The 22,301-nt window shown below is 37.3% G+C and overlaps 1 protein-coding gene across 1 annotated transcript; it reads right to left on the bottom strand.

Moving 5' to 3' along the window:
- Window positions 1-7: 7 nt before the first annotated feature.
- Window positions 8-17,773, bottom strand: IFI44 (interferon induced protein 44). Its single transcript, XM_040470737.1, has 9 exons — window positions 17,453-17,773; window positions 16,745-17,208; window positions 12,004-12,040; window positions 11,105-11,300; window positions 10,567-10,716; window positions 5,290-5,461; window positions 4,131-4,231; window positions 1,478-1,679; window positions 8-407 (listed from the first exon to the last, which is right to left on the bottom strand). The coding sequence occupies exons 1-8, from the start codon at window positions 17,488-17,490 to the stop codon at window positions 1,488-1,490; spliced, it is 1,350 nt and encodes a 449-aa protein (XP_040326671.1). The 5' UTR covers window positions 17,491-17,773; the 3' UTR covers window positions 8-407; window positions 1,478-1,487.
- Window positions 17,774-22,301: the final 4,528 nt, after the last annotated feature.

The following is a 22,301-nucleotide window of genomic DNA, read 5'->3' as shown; positions in this document are numbered from 1 at the left end:
ATGTGGGTGAGGATGAGAACATGCTGACAAGTTATATTAAAATAAACTTTTCCAAAGTCACACACACGCACACTGAAGTTAAACTCAAGTTTTACAAGAAGAAACTTCCATTTTCCACAGATACAGAAAATAAATCCAAAAGAAATCACAATCTTTTTTTTTTTACAATTAATGGCTTTAAATCTTGCTGCTCCTAGTTATTGGCAGGTATTAAGATTTTGTAGGGCATCTTCATCCCAGACATAAATAAAACATGCCCCTTCTGTTTCATCTATTTCTCTTTTTCCTGTATTTTCTTATTTCTCAATTTTCACTCTTCAGTGATGAGATAAAAATTACTAGTATGTGAAGGGTTCACGTATTTGTTTCCTCCTTTTACATACTTGATAATTCCTTTTCTCCAATCTCTGATAAAAGAGAAACAAAATATTCTTAATGGTTTATTTAAGGAAAAGCAACCAGCAGGAAAAGGAATATTCCAATCTCCCCTTTGGGAGTGCATGTGCCCATCAAGAAGAGAAGAAATGGAGAAAACAAGATGGCGGAGTTAGTAGTAGCATGAGAATGTCTTAGTAGTTTGCAAGTGAGAGAGAATAAAGAGGATATTATATTCTAATTTGATTTCTCACAAACTAAAATAAGATTTGAGTATAGATTGAAACTTCTTTCTGTCTGATCTTTGATTGAAACAGTGCAGCATATTGTTGATAGAGGTTGAAAGAGACTGCATGTAATGCTAAAATCTGAGGTCATAAATCTGAAAGGCACATACATCTGCCATGGGCATTAAGACCATCCTGCTACATGGCATTAAAAGAAACTCTGAGGAGGGAGACACGTCAAAAAAGTCAAGTCGAAAAAGGCAGAAATGTATGTACCAAGAAAGAGGAATGTAATCAAGGGACGCCTGGGTGGCTCAGTTGCTTAAGCGTCTGACTTTGGCTCAAGTCATGATCTCACGGTTCATGAGTTTGAGAGTTTGAGCCCCGCATCAGTCTCATTGCTGTCAGTGCAGAGCCTGCTTCAGATCCTCTGCCCCTCTCACTCTCTGCCCCTCCCCTACTCATGCTCCCTCAAAAATAAATAAACATTAAAAAATTTAAAAAGTAAAAAAGGCATATAACCAAAGATCACATCTGATCAGAAACAATGTTGATCCAATCCATATCAGTGTCCCAAGCAAAAAACGCATTTCAAGAGAAGAGGGCAAGGATACAGCTTGGGATGTTCAAACAGTACAAATGACAGAAGTGCATCATTTCAAAGATTCTATCTTAAGACAGGAGAAAGAGAAGTAGTACAAATCTGTGGGATATACCCCTAAGGGTGGGAAATCAGGAAAAGTGAGGGGAAAGAAAAACACATCTGGCCAGTGAGTTAAAGAGTAGGACCATTTACAGGACAGTGATCCATAGAGACACAATGAACTGCCAGGTACCCAATAGATCCAAGCAGAGAGTAGCCACACAGCTGATTCCTTCAAGTGTTTACAGCACTAAATTCTTGTTTCCTTGAGCGGTCAAATCTTCTAAGAAGTCATCTGAAATCCACAGCATATGTCTCAGCGCAGAGAGGATCAAAACATCTTTTATAGGGTCCAACTCCCACTCTGAGGTATAATTACTAACCACCAACATATCAGAAAGAGCAAATCCAAGTTTTTTGTGGACTGCCTCTAACTGCAATACAGAAACAGTGACAAATACTATTTCAGGTCAATACGCATTATGAAAGCAATAACAAAAAGCAGGAGCTTGGCAATAGTGTTCCTGTTAGAGAAAATGAAGATAGAGATCTGGTCCCATAAAGTACTTTCTTAAAGAACTTCACAAGGAGTCTTCAAAATCACTGCTAATTTTCATCAAGAATACACATAGTAGATTCCATATGAATTAGAAATTGAAAGGAACTAATAATTCTGTATAAAGTACTTGGAAATTGAAGCATTTTTAATACCCTTATGCTGGAGTCTATAATTTCCCTGTTTCCTATTAAAAGTTATTCTCAGGGGGCGCCTGGGTGGCGCAGTCGGTTAAGCGTCCGACTTCAGCCAGGTCACGATCTCGCGGTCCGGGAGTTCGAGCCCCGCGTCGGGCTCTGGGCTGATGGCTCAGAGCCTGTTTCCGATTCTGTGTCTCCCTCTCTCTCTGCCCCTCCCCCGTTCATGCTCTGTCTCTCTCTGTCCCAAAAATAAATAAAAACGTTGAAAAAAAAATAAAAAAAAAAAAGTTATTCTCAGGATTAATCTAGTTTTCCTAGACCAGTTTAATATTGATGTTCAATTTGTGCTTAAACTAATTTATCTATGGAATGATATTGCCCGGATTCAAAATAGGGTTCTGTTATTTCTTAGCACTGTCAAAAACACTGGCAAATATTTTACTCTCTGTGCTTTTGTTTTCTCATCTATAAAGTATGGTAATGACAGTACCCATCTCACAGGGTTGTTATAAGTATTGAATAAGAAAATTTATCACATATTTAGTACTCAACAAATATTAGCTATCATTATATCCTCCCAACTGGTATTCCCAAGTCCAGGTTCCTTTTGACTCTGATTTATTCTGCATGTGGGTGGCAAATTAAGTTTTATGAAGCTTTACTTTGGTTACACCACTACTCTTCATAGTAGCATCATCTACAATAGCCAAATTATGGAAAGAGCCAAGTGTTCATCAAATGATATATGGATAAAGAAGATATGTATATATATGTATATATATAAGATGTGTGTGTATATATATGTATATATATTATATGGATATAGTATATCTTATATATATGTATATATATGTATATATATATAATATATATTATGGATATACATATGGATATATATATTGTAGATCCATATATATGGATATATGTATCTATAATATATATGGATATATCATCAAACTAGATATATGGATAAAGAATATATTATATATATACATATATATATATATATGGAACTATTACTCAGCCATCAAAAAGAATGAAATCTTGCCATTTGCAATGACATGGATGGAACTAGAATGTATTATGCTAAGCAAAATAAGTCAGTCAGAGAAAGACAAACACCATATGATTTCATGTATATGTGGGATTTAAGAAACAAAACAAATGAACAAAGGGAAACACACACACAGAGGTAGAGAGAGAGAGAAAGAGAGAGATAAATCAAGAAACAGATTCTAATTTATAAAGAACAAACTGATGGTTACCAGAGGGGAGGCCGGTGGGGAGATGGGTTAAATAGGTGATGGGGATTAAGAAGGGCACTTGTTAGGGTGAGCACCAAGTGATGTATAGGAAGTCTTGAATTGCTATATTGTACACCTGAAACTAATATTACACTGTATGTGAACTAACTGGAATTTAAATTAAAAGTTTTTTTAAAAAGAAGAGAAAAAAATTGTTATGATTCCCCATAATGCACATCATTAAGTAAAGTCACCTCATGCAAATATAACTTTCATACTCTATCTCCCCCTACAAGGATTCAGCCCTCCACTAAACTGAATGACTCCATGCTCCCCCTACACACTGCTGTATTGATTTATGCTATCCTCATGGCCTGAATGTTTTCCCCTCTTTGTCTCTTCACCTCCTGAAATCCTCTTTCTCTTTGAAAGCTATTTCTCAGTACTCAACAAATATTACACTCCAGTAATGAAATCTTTCCCATACACTTTAACACAATATTTTCCTCCTTTAATCTTTCAATTTTATTTTGAGTCACTTCATGACATTGTCATAATCATACTCTGTCATCTTTTTCTCCTCTGACTCCCCCATCCCCTCACCTCCACTGATAAAACTGTAAGCTTTTGAGTGCAAGGAAGTTGTTTTAATTATCTGTGTCTGGTTAGAGACTAGCACACTGACTCGATTATGAAAGGTAATCAATAAATATTTGTTGAATTGAACCTAACTGAATTAAATTATAATAAATGGAATAATCTGTGTCATGTAAAGATGAATATATATTTAATTTTTAAATCTTGGGATATGATTTTGAATTATACAAGTAATTGTTTTCATTCTTAAGTTCAGTAGGTGTCCATTTTTATTTTTACACACAGTAATATCATGTGATTATAGTGACATATCCTAGAAAGTGTGTCTACAAAGAAGGACATCATTACCTTGTGCTTCACAGGAATACATCTGTATATGTCTGTAAGGTCACCTTTTGTAATCAGCTGCATGCTATCCACATGAGTGAGCAAAACCACATGTGGCATACCTAGGTCAAACAGATATGTGTCATTTTGATCATTATAGACAGCATCAGTACTTTTCAGTTAATCAGTTATCAATTATGCAATAGGCTACCAACGAAGCAATTCCAGATATTTGGGAAGGGCCATCACCCTTCAAAAATACCCCCCTCTAACCACTTATTAGTACTCAGAATTCCTCTGACATAGGAAATTCCCTTCAAGGCTTTCCATGGTATGAGACTTCAAATGAAACCACCTCTTGGACGAGATAACTAAAATTGATGCTACAGTGTTGGTGATAGGTTTCATTTCCTCTCCAAACAGTTGTTTTCATGGAGACTAGAGAAAAGACACCTAATAAACAAGATGGGGGAGAAAAGGCCTCAAGAAGGCAACAGAATGTGTCAAAGCATCCCAAATAAGTTGGTGTTCTGTTACAATGTTAGCAAGCAGCGCCCTGCGCACCACCCTTGCAAGGCTTTAAATTTCAGAGAGCAAGTAAATCACTCCATGCTTCTAACTTAATCAAAGTTAGAAGTGTGGTAAACTTGCTTTTTCCCAGACAGAATGGATAAGGCCAAGAAAAGACAGAATGGGGCACCATAATTCTCTAATCCTATTTACCTTCTCCTAAGACTTTTAACTGTCCCTTCCCTACTGAACATTTTACTTCCCTGATGCTTTTTCTTACTGAAATACTGTTTTCCATTTCTAATCACTTAAGGCTCAAGGGAAAATCTAGAACTTTTTGTAAATAAATTCATGCTAGGATACAGTGGTAGCAGGTAATGAGAACTGTGCCAAACTCTTCATATATGTTGATTTGTTTAATCCTTATAATAAATCCCTGAGTTAGGTGCTATTATCATATTAATTTTATAGATTAGAAGTTCAAACGTAGAGAGTTTAAGTCACTTGCACAAAGTTATAACACTATCAAGTGCTGGATTTGATTGAACTGCACTGATGGGCCAGGGAAGATTCACATATGCAATTTCTTAAGTTTTTCATCCTGTTCTGAAACCGTTCTACAATATAGTCTAATATATTACCCTTAGTGGTAAAGTGGAATGAGACTCACCACACTTTATCAATTGCCTTCGAATTTCTTTGATCTTTGCTATCATCTCATGAGAGATGTATTTAACAGAGTTGACATCAAGCACAAATGCCGCACAATGAATTCTGTCCTTCAGCAACGGGTAGTGAATATAGTTACAATGACTTGGTGTGATTGGGTTCATGGAGTTAAACTATAAGATAAACAAAATGCAACACATTAATTCTATGGATATTTATGAGCACATAAGATGTATCAGGCACTGTGCAAGTCTCTAATATTATGAGAATAACAATCTGGCAGAGAAGACAGTCTATGCAAGTAGCTATCAACCCTTTCATGCAGGCAGGTAAAGCTTCTGTGACAGAGGGACACATAATCTGGGAGCTACAAAGTACATGGAATTTGATAAAGGGAATGAAGGTATGGCAGACGGTGTTCTAGACAGAAGCAATGTGGGCAAAGGCGGAGATGAGAGCATACAGAAAGAAATCTGGTATCATCACACAGAAACCAGGGATGAAAAGTAGTTCAAAATGGGATGCATTTACTCTTGAACTGGCAATCCCTCTGCTGGGAATCTGTCCCGCATGTATACTGGCAAAAATACAAAATGATGTATGTACAAGCCTATTAATTTCAGCACTATTTGTAGTGGCAAAAGTCTAATATATCAATAGCAGGGAGTATTTCATGACTTCTCTAAAAAGAGGGGAACCACAAATCTGTAAGTATTTCTTATATAGTAAAAAAATGAAAGTAAATGAAAAAATTTTATATGGTTGCTTATAAGAAAAGGGGAGAAATGTATTTGAAGGGGCAGAGAAAGAAAATGAATTCTTTGAATCTACATTATTTTGTAAAGTTGAGTTTAAAACTATATTTCAGTACACCAAAATATATTGTATGTGGTTTGGGCAAATTTTAGTTGACCACTAAGTGTGGGTTCCATACTTTTGATCAGAATTTTGGTGTACTTTCTATGATGGCTTGGAGAATGTATATAGCAGCAGTCACAAACTCATGTGTTTATAGAGGTCTGGTAGGGAATAAAAATGAATGGAGATGTCTAGTGTAAGATAAATATATTCAAACAGGAAAAAGAGAGCTATATAAATTATAAACATAAATATAAAACATAATTTAATTTAAAAACCCATCCCTAAATTAAAATCAACAAAATTAACTTTTACCTCCATTTGGGGGTCCTCACTACACAAAGAGAGACCATTTCTGATTGTATGTTTTTTCTCATTGACTTTAAAGCACAGTAATTTGTATACTCCTACTACTTGATACACCCTAAATGTAAAATACAATAATATTTTTAAATAAATAAAAAATTAAATAAATAAATAATCTGGTTCAAATTTTAAACTCCGATTTTGATTATGATTATGTTATATTTATACTAAAATATTATACTAAAAGTGGTTATGATTAAACTGTTTATGGTACTGTAAGAATTTGTTTTTTTGTTTGTTTCAGAGAGAGAGAGAGAGAGCATGAGCAGAGGAGGGGCAGAGACAAAGGGAGAGAGAGAGAATCCCAAATAGGCTCTGCAGTGCCAGCACAGAGTCTGACGTGGGGCTCGATCTTACAAACTGTGAGATCATGACCTGAGCTGAAATCAAGAGTTGGACACTTAACCGACAGGCACCCCGGCACCCCGGTACTATTAGAGTTTTATTCTGAGATCACAGTGAATATTTTGTGAGAGAAAGCAAATGAGTTGTGACATGACATTCTGTCATCTCTGGAGTCCTTGAGAATAGAGACTCTGAGAGAAAGCAGAGAGAGAAGCAAGACAGAAGAAGATTAAGTAAAAATTACCTAGTACTGAATTTGAAAGAGAAGTTTTTATATGAATTTATAATGCACCTTATCATAAAAAGATCTATTACTTACCTCTGTCCACCAAAAATGGCAAGAATCAATGACCAACCATGTAGCAATAACAATTCTAATAAGCCAAACCAAGACTTCTTAGAGAAATAATTGACTCAAAATCAGGCACTAGAAATATATAATATGTGGCTTGGACATCTCTCATACCAGAAATCAAGGAATATAGTAGGTTTTTAGGTTCATGTCAAAAGGACTCACGATATAACTTGTAGAGGCTCCCACTGGTCAGATATGTTAAATGTAATATAAGTATGGAGAAAATGGCACAGGATTGAAACACATTAAATATGTTCAATTCAGGGGTTCATAATGATAATAAAATAATCACTGGTCATTATTGGCAGATACAAAGAAACCACCTTATGGTTTCAGAAGCTTGTAGTAAAGAAAAAAAATCCTGCCTCTCCCATGTTAACTGTACCACCAGGTAATCAAACAGTAGATGAGGAGATTTTATCTCATCATCGAATAAATATAAAATAAAAAAAGAATGATGAAGATAGAATATCACATGTTCACACCCTAATAAACACATGAATCTAGGCATTGAACATTAATGAATATTGACATTATTAGAAAAGCAAAAAGAATACAATAGAACAAAATGTGTGTCTCCTCACAGAAGAGCACAGCACCTCTACAAAGTGGAAGCTGAATCTGAACATGCTTCTAGACTCAATTACCAATTTTCAGGGTGCATAGAAAACAAAAGACCACAGGAAACTGCATCAAGGGATGCAAACAGCAAAGTTGAGACTATGGAGAAGTCTACAGAACAATGGGATTTCTAAGAAAACAAACAAACAAACAAAAAAACACATTACAAGGAAAAATACCAAAAGAGATAGAGGCAGAATGTACAGGTTAAGAGTCTGAATAAATTTATTTCAATCATTCGCAAATAAGCTGTTTTTAAAATGCATGATATTGAGGCACCTGGGTTGTTCAGTTGGTTAAGCGTCTGACTGTTGATTTCAACTCAGGTCATGACCTCATGGTTTCACGAGTTCGAGCCCTGTGTCAGGCTCTGAGCTGATAGTGGAGAGCCTGCTTGGGCTTCTCTCTCTGTTTGTCTCTCTCTCTCTCTCTCTCCCCCTCTCACTCTCTACCCTTCCTCTGTTCACACTGTCTCTGACTCTCTCAAAATAAATAAACTTAAACAAATTTTTTAAAAGCATGATACTTACTTATACAACAATTAGGAACTTGGACATTGGGTAATAGTTGATAAATTAAAAAACAATGATTAGGGGCGCCTGGGTGGCACAGTCGGTTAAGCGTCCGACTTCAGCCAGGTCTGATCTCACGGTCCGTGAGTTCGAGCCCCGCGTCGGGCTCTGGGCTGATGGCTCAGAGCCTGGAGCCTGTTTCTGATTCTGTGTCTCCCTCTCTCTCTGACCCTCCCCCGTTCATGCTCTGTCTCTCTCTGTCCCAAAAATAAATAAACGTTGAAAAAAAACAATGATTAACTTTAGATATGATAAGGGTATACAGCTATCTATAACAAAAGGTATCTATCCTTACATAGATAATTGCATATGCATTTATGGATTAAATGTCATGACATGTTAAATTTGATTCCAAATACTATAGGAGAAGAGAAAGTGAATAGACAGAGATGATAGGCTATGAGTCAAAGGTTGTTGAAGCTGAGTAAATGAGAAGTCATTAAATCGTTTTGTCTCCTTTTGCATAGATTTAACATTCCCTACAATAAAGTTGTTTTTAAAAAAAAAAAAGAATATTTTTTAAAAAAGCTTTACCTCTACAAGATAATGCTGTACTAAAGAATGAAAAGCCCTTGCATGAATAGAACAATAAAACATGCCATGTTTCTGGATAAGAACACTGGATACGTAAAGATGTAAAACAACTTTGGGTATAAAATTTTAATGTAATTTTAATCAAAGCACCAACAAATCAAACACAAACAATAAAAAAAAAAAACACAAACAGGCTCACTTGGAAAAGTATATCGTGAAAATAGTCAAGAAAAAAAACACAAGAAATAATGAATACGACTTGTCCAGTGAGACATTAAGACATTATTGATTGCTATGGTAATTAAAACAATTAAGTGATATGGTAACAAAATGAATATCATAAAGGAATTGATAAATGCATCAATAGAACAAGCTAGAGAATATAAAAACCAATCCCTATATTTAGTAGGGAAAAGATGCAAAGACATTCAACAAAAGATGTTGACCCAATTGACTAATCACTTGGAACAAGGTGAATTAATGATTAATTCAAAATTTAAATGTTTATCAAAAGGACTAGAAATTTATGGGGCACATGGGTGGCTCAGTCAGTTAAGCATCCAACTTCAGCTCAGGTCATGATCTCAAGGTTCATGAATTCAAGCCCCATGTCGGGCTCTGTGATGATAGCTCAGAGCCTGGAGCCTGCTTCAGATTCTGTGTCTCCCTCTTTCTCTCTGCCCCTTCCCCACTTGCACTCTGTCTCTCTCTCATAAGTAAATAAAAGGACTAGAAAGTTAAAACAAAAATTGATAGACTCAAGTGGATTTCACTTTAATCCCCTCCTCCTTCTTGCCTGGAACACTGACAAGGCTCAATATGAACATCTGGAGAGCATAATGATGAAAGCCCCATGTCTTAGCTTGGACTGCTATAATAAATTACCTTGTGGGGTAGCTTAAACAACAAAAATTACTTCTCAAAATTCTGGGGGCTAGGAATTCCAAGATCAAGGTGCTGACAGATTTAGCATCTGATGAGAGCCTCCTTCCTGATTTGTAGACAGCCACCTTCATACTGTGTCCTCATATGGCAGAGAGAAAGTTCATCTTTCTTAGGTCTCTTCTTATAAGGATACCAATCCCATTCATGAGGGCTTTACTCTCATGACTTAATCACCTCTCAAAGGCCCCACCTCCTAACACCATCACACTGGGGATTAGGGCTTTAGCCTGTGAATTTTAGGGGGACACAAATATTTAATCCATAGCACCCCATGCTGAGGGTCTCAGAACAGAAAGTTAGAAAGACGCTTGAATTTAATAACCTCAGAGAGCTTCCACACTGACACAAAGCCACGTACCTTCAGACTTCCTATTACATAAGAAAAATGACTAATGTTAGTAAATTGATGTTAGTTGGATTTGTGTTTCATGTAGCCCAAGGCAGCTGAATATGTAACAGCATTCAGAGTCGTTATAACAGCTATGATAGAAGAGTTGTTTGCATGTTTTAATTCTTTGTAAAATAAAATATCAAGAAGAAGCAAATGATCTTGAATGGGTACACTTGAAGAAAATAAAAGATGATGCATCAAATTAGATCGGCATTTGCTGCTGTCCGGAGGGAGCAAAAATAAACGTTTTAAATATCAATTATAATCTTTCAGTGATTGGCCCAATCATACCTGGTATCTGTCAGAAATGTGGCCTTTCAAGATGTAAGCTATGTCATCCACACACAGCCCTTTTCCTCTCTCCTGCAGGCCCATTGTGTCACACAGAATAAAAGGCAGGAAGTTGCCATCCACCGTATCCTTAATGGAATATGTCCTGTACTGCAGATGAGAAAAAGCAACTTTAAGAGCACACTTCTTAAAAAATTCCAAACAGAGGGGTGCCTGGGTGTCTCAGTCGGTTAAGTATCTGACTTCGGCTCAGGTCATGACCTCACGGCTCGTGAGTTCAAGCTCTGCACTGGGCTCTGTGCAGGCAGCTCAGAGCCTGGCGCCTGCTTCAGATTCTGTGTCTCCCTCTCTCTCTGCCTCTCCTTTGCTCGTGCTCTGTCTCTATCTCTCAAAAATAAATAAACACTAAAAAATAATAAGATTTTAAAAATTACAAACAGAGATAAAGTCTACACGTAATGAAGTTGATCACAAAAGATTTCGAACCCAATTAACTGGACCAAAGAAGCAAAGGCTGAGTGGCCCTGAATGGACATACCGTGTCAGAAACCCCAGTTGCTTCAGAGCCCACCAGAGCCTGGTGTGTGACATGGCCTCGGAAAACAGACTTCACTGAGTTGAAAAAGCTAGACTTCCCAGCTCTAGTCGGACCCAGCAGCAGAATTCGCACTTGGGGAACGAGGTTTTTATGTGGTTTGTAAGTGTTCATGGCTGACAATAAGCTCTTGTGGAGCCTGTACAGACAAGACAATGTTAACATTTGAATGAGGGTAGGTCACAAGAACTTACCATAAATTTTTCTAGAATTTGTTTTCTTTTCTTATATATTATCATTTATTTTCTATTAGCAACTTGTTTTCCTATTAAAAGGGCATGAAACTATTCTATTTCACATCCTACTGAAAAAGAAGAAAAATAACACTTGTAACTAAAGTCAATCAGACATACAACCTTTCAGATTTAAGCAACCAGACCATACAAAACTAGTGCTAAATATGAGCTATGTTAAACATGAAAATAACTTACCAGTAATGAACTTTGAAAAACACAGCATAATATGTGACTTTTGGAGTTTATGGAAGTAATAATTTCTGGCATGTTCTTAAAGCTCTATAAGTATTCTCTAACTACCGACCACCACTTCCAAAGCAATTCCCTAAAGTAGTGGAAACGGTAACTGCAAAAATTCTAAGCAAAATTGTAGACTTGCAGCCAAATAATTAGTTTCCTTCACATATGTAAAAGCATTAGGAATGTTTCCCCTCCTCGGTGTTCTTTCTGTTTTAACATTAGTATTATCAAATAGTTTTATGATTATAAATATAGTTACAGCTTATTCTTCACAATCCACAAGTTATCTGTTATGTGCTACCGATTCATTGACAGAACTTAGAATAAGTCTAAGATCATTAACAGAATAACAGAACATTAACTTACTCATTAATTCCTTCCAGAGTCCTTCTGTCCAACAAATCTAGGGAAATAATCAAAGAAAAATGAAAATTACAAGTTGTTGAATGACTGGCTGACTGAATGAATGTCAATGCATTCACTAGGGAAAAATACAAAAATAGCTTTTCCATGATAACAGTGCAGTATAATGAAAGCAAGTGGAAAAAATTATGGCAAATCTCCTAAACATGTCATTTGCAGAATCTAGAGCTAGAGACAAGGTGGGCACTGTAAGACTAGATTGTCTACAAATCTTTTCTCACCCAGTTACCCAGCAGTAGTATGTGGCTTGCTCCATCACCGGAAATGAGAACTGGGACACTTTCTGAATCAGAGAAGCAAAGCGAAGAGACATGGACAGGCCAGGGAAAGAGTGGGAATACTTTAAGATAGTTCCTCTCCATAATGCAATAGGTCTGAAAGGGAAAATATACAGAGGCACACACACAAAAAAACCCACAGACACCAGATTTTCTCCAAAACCTAGTATCTGCAACTGGGGCTCCTGGAACTTCCAGTCCAATTGATTTTCTTCTTAGCTCTGAAGAGAATGTAGAACTCATCCCTACCCAATCAGAGCACAGTGAGTGGTTCAGGAGTCAGCTGAGGACTTTATTTGAACCAATGATACTAGGTGAAGAAGTATTTATTTCCTGTGAAGAAACATTCTGTGGTGGTGGGTTTAAAATGAGGGGCACCTGGGTGGTTCAGTAGGTTAAGCGTCCGACTTAGGCTGAGGTGATGATCTCACAGTTTGTGAGTTCGAGCCCCTGAGCTGTGCTGACAGCTCAGAGCCTGGAGCCTTCTTCGGATTCTGTGTCTCCCTCTCTCTCTGTCCCACCCCACTCAGTCTCTGTCTCTCTGTCTCTGTCTCTGTCTCTGTCTCTCTCTGTCTCTCTCAAAAATAAATACACATTTTTTTAATTTAGATTAAAAAAACTGAAAGGAACAGGAGGAGTGATGCTGGCAATTCTACACTACCAAAGAGGAATACTATGTGAAACATTCATAAATATGGTTATATATAGGGATTCTGGGGGGTTCAGTCAGTTAAGCATCTGAATCTTGATCTCAGCTCAGGTCATGATCCCAAGGTAGTGGGATCAGGCCCTGCACTGGGCTCTGCACTGGGCACGGAGCCTGTTTGAGATTCTCTCTCTCTCTCTCTCTCTCTCTCTCTCTCTCTCTCTCTCCTCTCTCTCTATCCACCACCCCATGCATTCTCACTCTCTTTATAAAATAAATAAATAAGGCTATATGTATGGAAAGAAAACCTCTTTACATTACCAAAGTAAAAATAGTGAAGACTACCTACAATTACTATGATATAATAAAACTAGAAAAGAATAAGTGTAAGCAAAGAGAAAACCAACCTCTTGGGATTTTACAAATCACTCTCCTAACATTAAAAAGAAATTAAAAATCAAAATTGTAAATATATTGACAATAACAAAAATATAAACACTTTATATCAATCTTGTGCTAAAAATACATTTCATTAACAGCAGGAAAGAAGGAAAGTTTTGAAAATAAAAAAGAGAAACAGAAAAGAATAAAGAAATATAAGAACGGAATTAGAAATATAAGAAGGAATTAACAAAAACACAAGACAAATTTTGTAAATTAAGAAAAGGGTAAATTAATATAGTAATGGATTGGTTTAAACTATAAAATAAATTACAGACTAGTCTAATCAAAGAAAGCCAAATTCACAAAATGTCATGCTACAGCTCACATACCTAAATGACTACATACTATATAACCAATAAAAAGTGTTGGGAAAAATTTAGAAGTGACAGAAACTCTCATGCACTTCTTGTGGTGGGTAAAATTGATATAACTATGTTGGAAAGCTCTGTCAGTGTCCACTGAAGCAAACATATATGTTTCCAGTGACCCTGAAGTTTTATATTTATATTCTTCAAAAATATGTGTACATGTGAACCAAAAAATCATGTACAAGACTGTTTATAGCAGCATTATTTGTAATAGCCCCAAACTAGAAAACTCAAAATGTCCACCAGCAGTAATTTTATTAAGAAAAAGTATGATGGAATCATTACAATGAAATCCTATATGAAAATGAAAAGGAACAAATGAGTGCAACATACAATAATATGATGAATCAGTAGAAAGGTAGGAGTTAAAGCAGCTGGCCTGAGATACATTCACTCACTGTAGCAAGTAACACCCTCAAGGAAAAAAGAGAAAAATGAGCCAGCCTAAGGCCTAACTTCCTTAAAAATTTGCTAATAATCTTACCTCCTGGTATATAGACTAATGATGTTTCCTACAAGGAAAGGATGTACCTCTTGAATGCCCTTAATAAGATGTTCCTGGCTAAGGATTAATCAGAATAAATAAGTACAGATTCTATGGATTTATGAGGCACATCTTCATGGGAAATGTCATGTAGGCTGCTTGTCTTAGTCATCTCAGGCTGCCATACAAAATACCATTAACTGGGACAACAGAAATGTATTTCTCCCAGTTCTGGGAGCTGAGAAGTCTGCGATCACTGTCTGGCAAGGTAGATTTAATTCCACAGACTCTTCTCTTGCTTTGTAGTAGCCGCCATCTCACTGTGTTCTCCCATGACCTCTTCTCGTGTGTTCATGTGGAGAGAGGGAGCCCTCTGGTGTCCCCTTCTTATATGAATGCTTATCCTATTGAATTAAAGCCCCACTCTTATGACTTCATTTAACCTTACATACTTCCTTAGAGGCTTCTTCTCCAAATATAGTCACATTAGAGGTTAGGGTTTCAACATACGAATTGGTGGGGGAGTGGGGGGGGGGGGGTGGGGGCACACATTCAATCCATAGCACTGACATACCAATGTTCCATAACTTAACCACTCTTCAATATGTAAAGTGGCCCATAAACTTCATTTAAAAATCTTGCTGGTAGGCCGGCTGGGTGGCTCAGTCAGTTAAGTGTCCAGCTCTTGATCTCACGGTTCATGAGTTCAAGCCCTGCATTGGGCTCTGAGCTGTCAGTGTGGAGCCTGCTGGGGTTCCTCTCTCTCCCTCTCTCTCTGCCCCTCCCCTGCTCTCTCTCTCTCTCTCTCTCTCTCTCAAAGTAAATAAATAAACTTTAAAATAAAATCCTGCTGGTTGTTTTTAGCCAGAAAGCATATGTCTAATATGCAAAAGAAGGATCTAGGAGCCACATAGAATATTCCTGTACCCTTTCTGCCTTCTCTGAGACATCTGATTATCTTTATCTTTGAAATTATTAGTAAAACTTTATACTGGGTGAGATACCTGATTCGTAGAGGTCTGATTTTAGAATCCATTACCTTGTTTAGTTTAGTCCCTTAAGCGTAATGTTGAATGAGAGAGGTCAGACAAAAAAGAATACATATTTTGATATGATTCCATTTATATAGAATTCAGAAACAAGAAGTAATTAGTGTCAACACAAGCCAAAGTAATAGTTATCTTTGACTGGCAATAACCAGGAAGAATCAGCGAGGAGTCTTTTGAAATGATGGTAATAATCTATTTCTTCATCTAAGTAGTGGTTACCTTAGTGCGTCTAATTTATAAAAGTTTATTAATTGGTACATTTATCAATTGTGCATTTTTCTGTTTATGTGTTATACTTCAATACAAAGTTTACTTAACTGATCCAGGATGCTCAATATCATAACATGTCCAATTAAATTTACCAGACATCAACAAAAGAATTTTTAATGTTTGGAGCAGCCAGGAAAAAAGATCAAATCATTCAAAGAGAAACAACAAAGACAAATAAGTAAGTCTGTACCTGTGTTTTCCACAGCAATATCAATGCTGTGGAAACATTACAAAATCCCCCACAATAAAATGTGATTCAAGAATTACATACTCTAACAATAATTCAAGTATGAAGACCACAGACAATTAGTTTGGAACATGAAAATACTCAGAGAGTTATTCCCAGGTTTCTTCTTTTAAATGGATAGACATAAATAACTATTTCATGGAAGAAATGTAAATGGTTGATACACACAGACTTCCGAGTAATCAGGTATAAGCAAAAAAGAAAATGAAAAGCCCTCCTTGACCATCAAATTGGCAAATATTCTAAAGTTTGATAATATCAAATAAAGGCAAGAAGACAGGGAAATAGGCATTTCTATAACACTCTTGGGAATAGTATAGACAACTGAAGCTTTTGACAGGTGTCTGTCAAACTGCAAATGTAAATATTTCTTAAACAGCAATCCCACTTCCAGGAAGTTACTATAAAGAAGTAACTTCTTGTGTGCACAGTTATATGCATGAAGATATTATATAAAAGCACTGTTTATAACAGCAGATATTGGAAACAATGTCCTCTGGCAGAAAAATAAGTTAATTAATTTTGGTCTTTTGATATAATGGATATAATGGGAAACTGCAGGATCTAGAACAAATCAAGAAAAGTTCAAGCTTTGGTTTCATTCCAAGAGAAGCCCTCTTCAAGTTTGCTCTCTCTCTCTCTCTCTCTCTCTCTCTCTCTCTCTCTTCTCCTTCTACCTTTCCTCCCCTTCCCCTACCCTTTGCCCACACAAACACCCTCCAGAAAACTCTGTATATGCTCCTTTTGACCATGGTTGTGTCTCAGCAAACAATGTGTGGCCAGGTTTCAGTCTGGGTCACCCAGAGACCAGGACATTCTTCCTTAAAGAAATGGGTCACCTCAAATCCTCCAAACATTCAGGAGAGAACTCTATATAAGGTTATCTAATTAAACCTACCTTCACATCGAAAAACTTCACATTCCTGAAAGGGAGAAGCTTGCATATGAGGTAATCGAAGTTTTTCACTTGTATCTAAGTTCAGAGTCATCACTTGTTTCCTCATATTTATGTGGAATTCTAAGTCATTCCTTCTTCCACTACCATCATAAAACAATTCAGTTGGTACATATGAGCTTATTTTGCATTCTGAAATTGTATTCTCTTCAAGAGCAAAAAGGACGATGGGAATTTTCTCCTCTTTCTTGCAACTTGTTTTCATATATGCCCCGACAACATAGTGTTCCTTATAAATCACCACCACAATCGGCCCTTGATCATAGCATCTCTTAAACAAGTCATGTGCAGAGAATTCATGAACACTAGCTTTATAGAGAAGGGTAAACTGTTTTCCTCCAAAATAAGTTTGCAGATTCTTTTCTTGCATCCATGTCAAACGAGTTCTCACCGCCATACTTCTCGATCTAGCAGAAAATCAAATACATTTTCCAATAAGTATTGAAAAATGGGTAACACATACTGTCACAAAGCTTGCATTTGTTCCTCTTCTCTACTCTACATTATACATTGAAAGAGTAAACCAAGGATGAACAGACAGCAAGAAAAATCATTGACTAGTTTTCCATTCTGAAGGATTTCTTTTAATTAAAAAAAGAAGACTATAATTTGCAAGTGGCTAGGAAAAGTAGAAAGCAGCAACTCATTTACCTGTTTGTAGAATCTGTACAAGGACTGAAGTGGAGCATAGCTGCTCTGTCTGGACAGCTAAGCAGACACACGATAGGAGCAAAAAATTCTTCAGCAATGTGGAGGCTTTGGTGACTCAGAGAAAAGGAAACTGAAACTTAGTAAGGCCCAGCCCAGTCGGCAGAGTGCCAGCTTCCTTCTTCCAGGGAGCACAAGCTGATTCACTTAAATTTGTGAAGTAAAATCACATAAAAATATGAGAGCCAAAGAACTGAAGTCAGAGAAAAGAAAAGCTAACAGCTTGCCAGATTTTTAAGTGGACTTTTTAAAAGAAAAATTTAGTCAGTTTCTGTATGTTGAAATACACACACACACACACACACACACACACACACAAATGCTGTTTAATCTGACTCCAGGACACATGCCCCAGATTCATCCACTTCTCTACAATCAACTTATTTTCATCAGGGTCCACTGCTTTCTATACCGCTGGTGGTAAGACAGGTTGCAGCAAAAAAGAGTGACGATTTCTGATAAGGTGTGACAGAGGAGCAACAATCTCAAACAGAGAACACTGGGGTAGGACATAAGGATCTTGGAGACCAGCAAGTATAAGGACAACGTCACCACCATCTGAACACCTTCCTCAGTCAGGTCCCACTGCTCCCCAACAGGCTCAAAACAGCAGGAGGTTCTCTCTTTGTCATTTTGCAGACTGCCTCAAGAACTCAGACTGAAGCAGGACTGTCTCACATTGCCTGGCAAACAGCTGTCAGTTCATTAAGGAAGCCAGGAATGTTACAGTAATTGACAAGTTGCCTGTATCATCAATGGAATGGAAATAGAAAGGCCTAGCTCCTTATTAATAAAGAAACAAGATGTGGAGATGGTAGCAGAGACCATTTGGTAGTCTGTACTTGCCTCATATTCTTTTAAGAGATCCTGTAGAATTGGCAGTTTCAAACCTTCCCCACACCCCCCTACACATAAAAATAATCCAATAATTTAGGTAGCCCTTGATCATAAAGTATGTCATTTGAATGAACCAGCACCTTCAAGAAATGGTTACTTCCAGCTCTCCCTTCCTTGAGCTTTTGGAAGACACCAGCCCCCCACATGAGCTCAGAGGTGTGATAGGTCCCACGCAGAGACCTGTGTTGGTGTGACCACACACTTCCTGTGGGTCCCCCAGTTCTGTTCCTCTTTCAGATTTCTACCAAAGTTATGCCAAATTTCTCTTCCCCTTTACTTCCCAGCAGGGGGGCTATTTTGCAGTTTCTATGGAAATGGGAAAAGTAAACTTCCCTCTATTTTTTTCCTCTATTACCTTTTTAATTCATAGAATTCCATAAATTCTATGTTCAGGTTCTTTCATGGTCTGGACTCTCAGGGGTCTACTATGGAAGTTAAAGAAAATCTAAACATTGTTTCAGGGTTTTTTTTTCTTCACTCTTTGGTTTAAACTATCTTCTCAGGAGGACAATGTGAGTGATTCTGTAAATAGGGGAAGAACTATATACAAAGAAGTACAGAAAAAATATAAAAGTTGCTATTTTAAGGGGTTGTCTAACCACACACAGTGTCCATTTGATATATTCCAAGTCTTATGATGCAGATAAGTTACTTTTTTCCCCCTGAAACCCCCTCTGTCTATATCTAATAACCAGAACAGAAACACTAACTGATTATCTGCCAGACAGGAGAGTCTCATACACTTGGAATACCACACATGTATTTGTCTTAGTATGCTTATTTAAATTGTAGTAGTCCATTCAAATTTGAATTGCTTCCACAACTCAACACCAAAATGGAAGACAAACAAGTTCAAAGGCTTAAATATGTTCCTTGCGTCTTCTAATTTTTTTTATGTTTATTTATTTGTTTATTTTTTTGAGACAGAGACAGAGTGAGTAGGAGAGGAGCAGAGAGAGAGAGAGGAGAAACAGAATCTGAAGCAGACTCCAGGCTCTGAGCCGTCAGCACAGAGCCCAACGGGGGGGCTCAAGCCCACATACCATGAGATCATGACCTGAGAAGAAGTTGGATGCTTAACCAACTAAGCCATCCAGGCACCCTTGCATTTTTTAAATTACTGTCAGATAGAAGTTATCATGAAATGTGCAAAAGAAATCTATTGTCTTAAAAACTTTAAAAATTAAAAATTATGACTGTGTGGCTCAGTCTATTAAACATCCCAACTCTTGATTTTGGCTCAGATCATTATCTCACAGTCGTGAGTTCAAGCCCCATGTCAGTCTCCATGCTAAGCATGGAGCCTGCTTAAGATTCTCTCTCTCCCCCTCTCCCTCTGCCCCTCCCCTGCTTTCACATGCATGTGCGCATGCCCACACACACATTCTCTAAATAAATAAATAAATAAATAAATACCATATTCACAACATTGTTTAACATAGCTTGTTATTCTTCTTCCCCATCTCTATTCCCATTCCTACAATCTCTACCTGCGGTTTCACCTCCACTATCATTCCTGTCCTGGAGTCTGGAACAGCTCAAATCCATTATGTGAGCTGTGTTGGGAAAGGAGTGAGGGAGCATGCAGTTGGATATTAGCCATAATTCTAATTCTATTGTCTGGCTGACCCCAGTGGTCTGCGTTTTCTCCAACATCAGAAAAAAAAATTGTGATGAGCATGCAAGTTTCCATCTTGCTTAAATTGGTGGCAAAAATTAGATCTTAAATCTACTGTCCTCCATTAATTGTCTCAGAGATTCATCACCTTGGGATGGGATTTGGGAACTTCCAAATTCCCACAGCTTTTAGGAATACCATGAAGGCTTCAACCAGCTTTGCTATCAAGTAGTGACTTTAGCATTAAAATGAGTTCTGTCACTTCAAGATGATTACTCTTCAGCTGGTCTTCTGAAGCATCTGGGGCTTACTTGAGTCTCTCAATTTCACCATATTAGATACGGATGGCCTTTAAAAATTTTTTTTAATGTTTATTTATTTTTTAGAGAAAGAGAGACAGAGCATGAGCAGGGAAGGGGCAGAGAGATAGGAACACAGAATCTGAAGCAGGTGCCAGGCTCTGAGGTGTCATCACAGAGCCCGACAAGGGGCTTGAACTCACGAATGGTGAGATCGTGACCTAAGCTGAAGTCAGATGCTTAGTCGACTGAGTCACCCAGGAGCCCCGGGGCCTGCCTTTTTTATGAAGAAGCAACATGATAATCTTTAAAATTAGCTTTCTAAAAGAGACACTGGCTTACACATCACCTACCACAACGACTCTTGGTATTTTATTAAGGTGGATGCTGGGTGAATTTGTATAACGCTACAAACTTCTGTCAGAAACAGGCACTTTTACTTACTTTCCAGTTTTATTATGATATAATTGTATAAATATACTCTTACATATAGATAACAAACAGTGTTGCTAGAGAGGAGGTGGATGGGGCGATGCATTAACTGGGTGATGGGGGTTAAGGAGGGCACTTGTGATGAGCACTGGGTGATGTATGGAAGTGATGCATCACTAAACTCTACTCCTGAAATTAATAGTACACTATATGTTAACTAACTGGAATTCAATAAAAGCTTGAAACTAGAAAAAAAGTAACCAAAATTAAAATTGAAAAAATAAAAAATATAAAGAAATAAGACTCAGGAAAGTTGATTGTTTCAGACTTCATGTGTTAGTCAAGAATCAGTGGATTTTAATACTAAATAAATAAATTAAAATCCCCAGGGGGAAAAAAGATATAATTAATATATAACATTGTGTAAGTTTAAGGTGTTCAGTGTAATGATTTGATACATGTATATATTGCAACTGGTTACCACAATAAGGTTAGTTAAAACATCCATTGCCTCAAATAATTACCTTTTTTGCACATGTGGTGAGAACATTTAAGATGTACTCTCCTAGCAACTTTCCAGTATAAAATACTGCACTGTTAAGTCTCTGTTTATCTCTCTTGATCTCTCCATTACTCTTCTTCCTTTCAGGGTCCCCATCTCCTTCATGAGGTATCCCACACTACCCTTCAAACAGAGTAAGGAAGTTCCATCTTGAATATACTTCTGCATGTAGCAAAACCTTCCTCTGACCAGATTTTTGCTGACTCCACATGAAGATTGATGAGTTATGGCCCTATAGTCAGTAAAGGACAATGGTGGGTCTTCAATCACCTTCAGTCTTCTACCCAATTACAGCTGTGGCTTGTTTGTATCGTGGACTACATGGAAACGAACACATACTACTCTTTGGACCCGTTGCTCCCTACGTCCATGTCGTAACCATCCCGGCTGGAACTCTTTGTTCCCAACATCGACTTCTGGCTATACTCCTCAATATCTGTCACCATCCTACTCCTCTGTCTCTTTTAAAGATACCATCCATCTCTTGCTCTGAATCATGCTACCAAACATTCATTTGAGCACCACTTCACCTGTAGCTTTGCTTCAGGAAATAGTTGTTTTTCCACAACTATCCCTAAGGAATTCTTGCCATGATAATACCCAGGACTTCCCAAAGAAGACAGTAATTCTGACTAAAAGTATATTCGACTACTTTAATATAGGTAACTATTCAATCAAAGCATATTCATCTGAAAAATACTAAGAAATTTGGAGAAGAGAGTTAGGGTTTTATGGAAGAAAAAAACCTAAAACCTGTCTTCAGAAATTCTTTTTTTATTTATTGCTAGTCCTAACTTCACAGCTACCCAGAGGAATTTAGAATCATTTGGGAATACCTGTATAAGACAACCTTCTTGAGGTGCCTGGGTGGCTCAGTCCATTAGTGCTGGACTTTAGCTCAGGTCATGATCTCATGGTTGGTGGGTTTGAGCCCTGAGTCGGGCTCTGTGCTGACAGCTCAGAGCATGGAGCCTCTTTGGGATT

The sequence above is a fragment of the Herpailurus yagouaroundi genome, unplaced genomic scaffold (genome assembly GCF_014898765.1).
Source record: "Herpailurus yagouaroundi ecotype Mexico unplaced genomic scaffold, PumYag 77, whole genome shotgun sequence".
Taxonomy (NCBI): Eukaryota; Metazoa; Chordata; class Mammalia; order Carnivora; family Felidae; genus Herpailurus; species Herpailurus yagouaroundi.
Note: the sequence above shows the minus strand (reverse complement) of the source record. Positions and strands in the feature narration are given on the sequence as shown.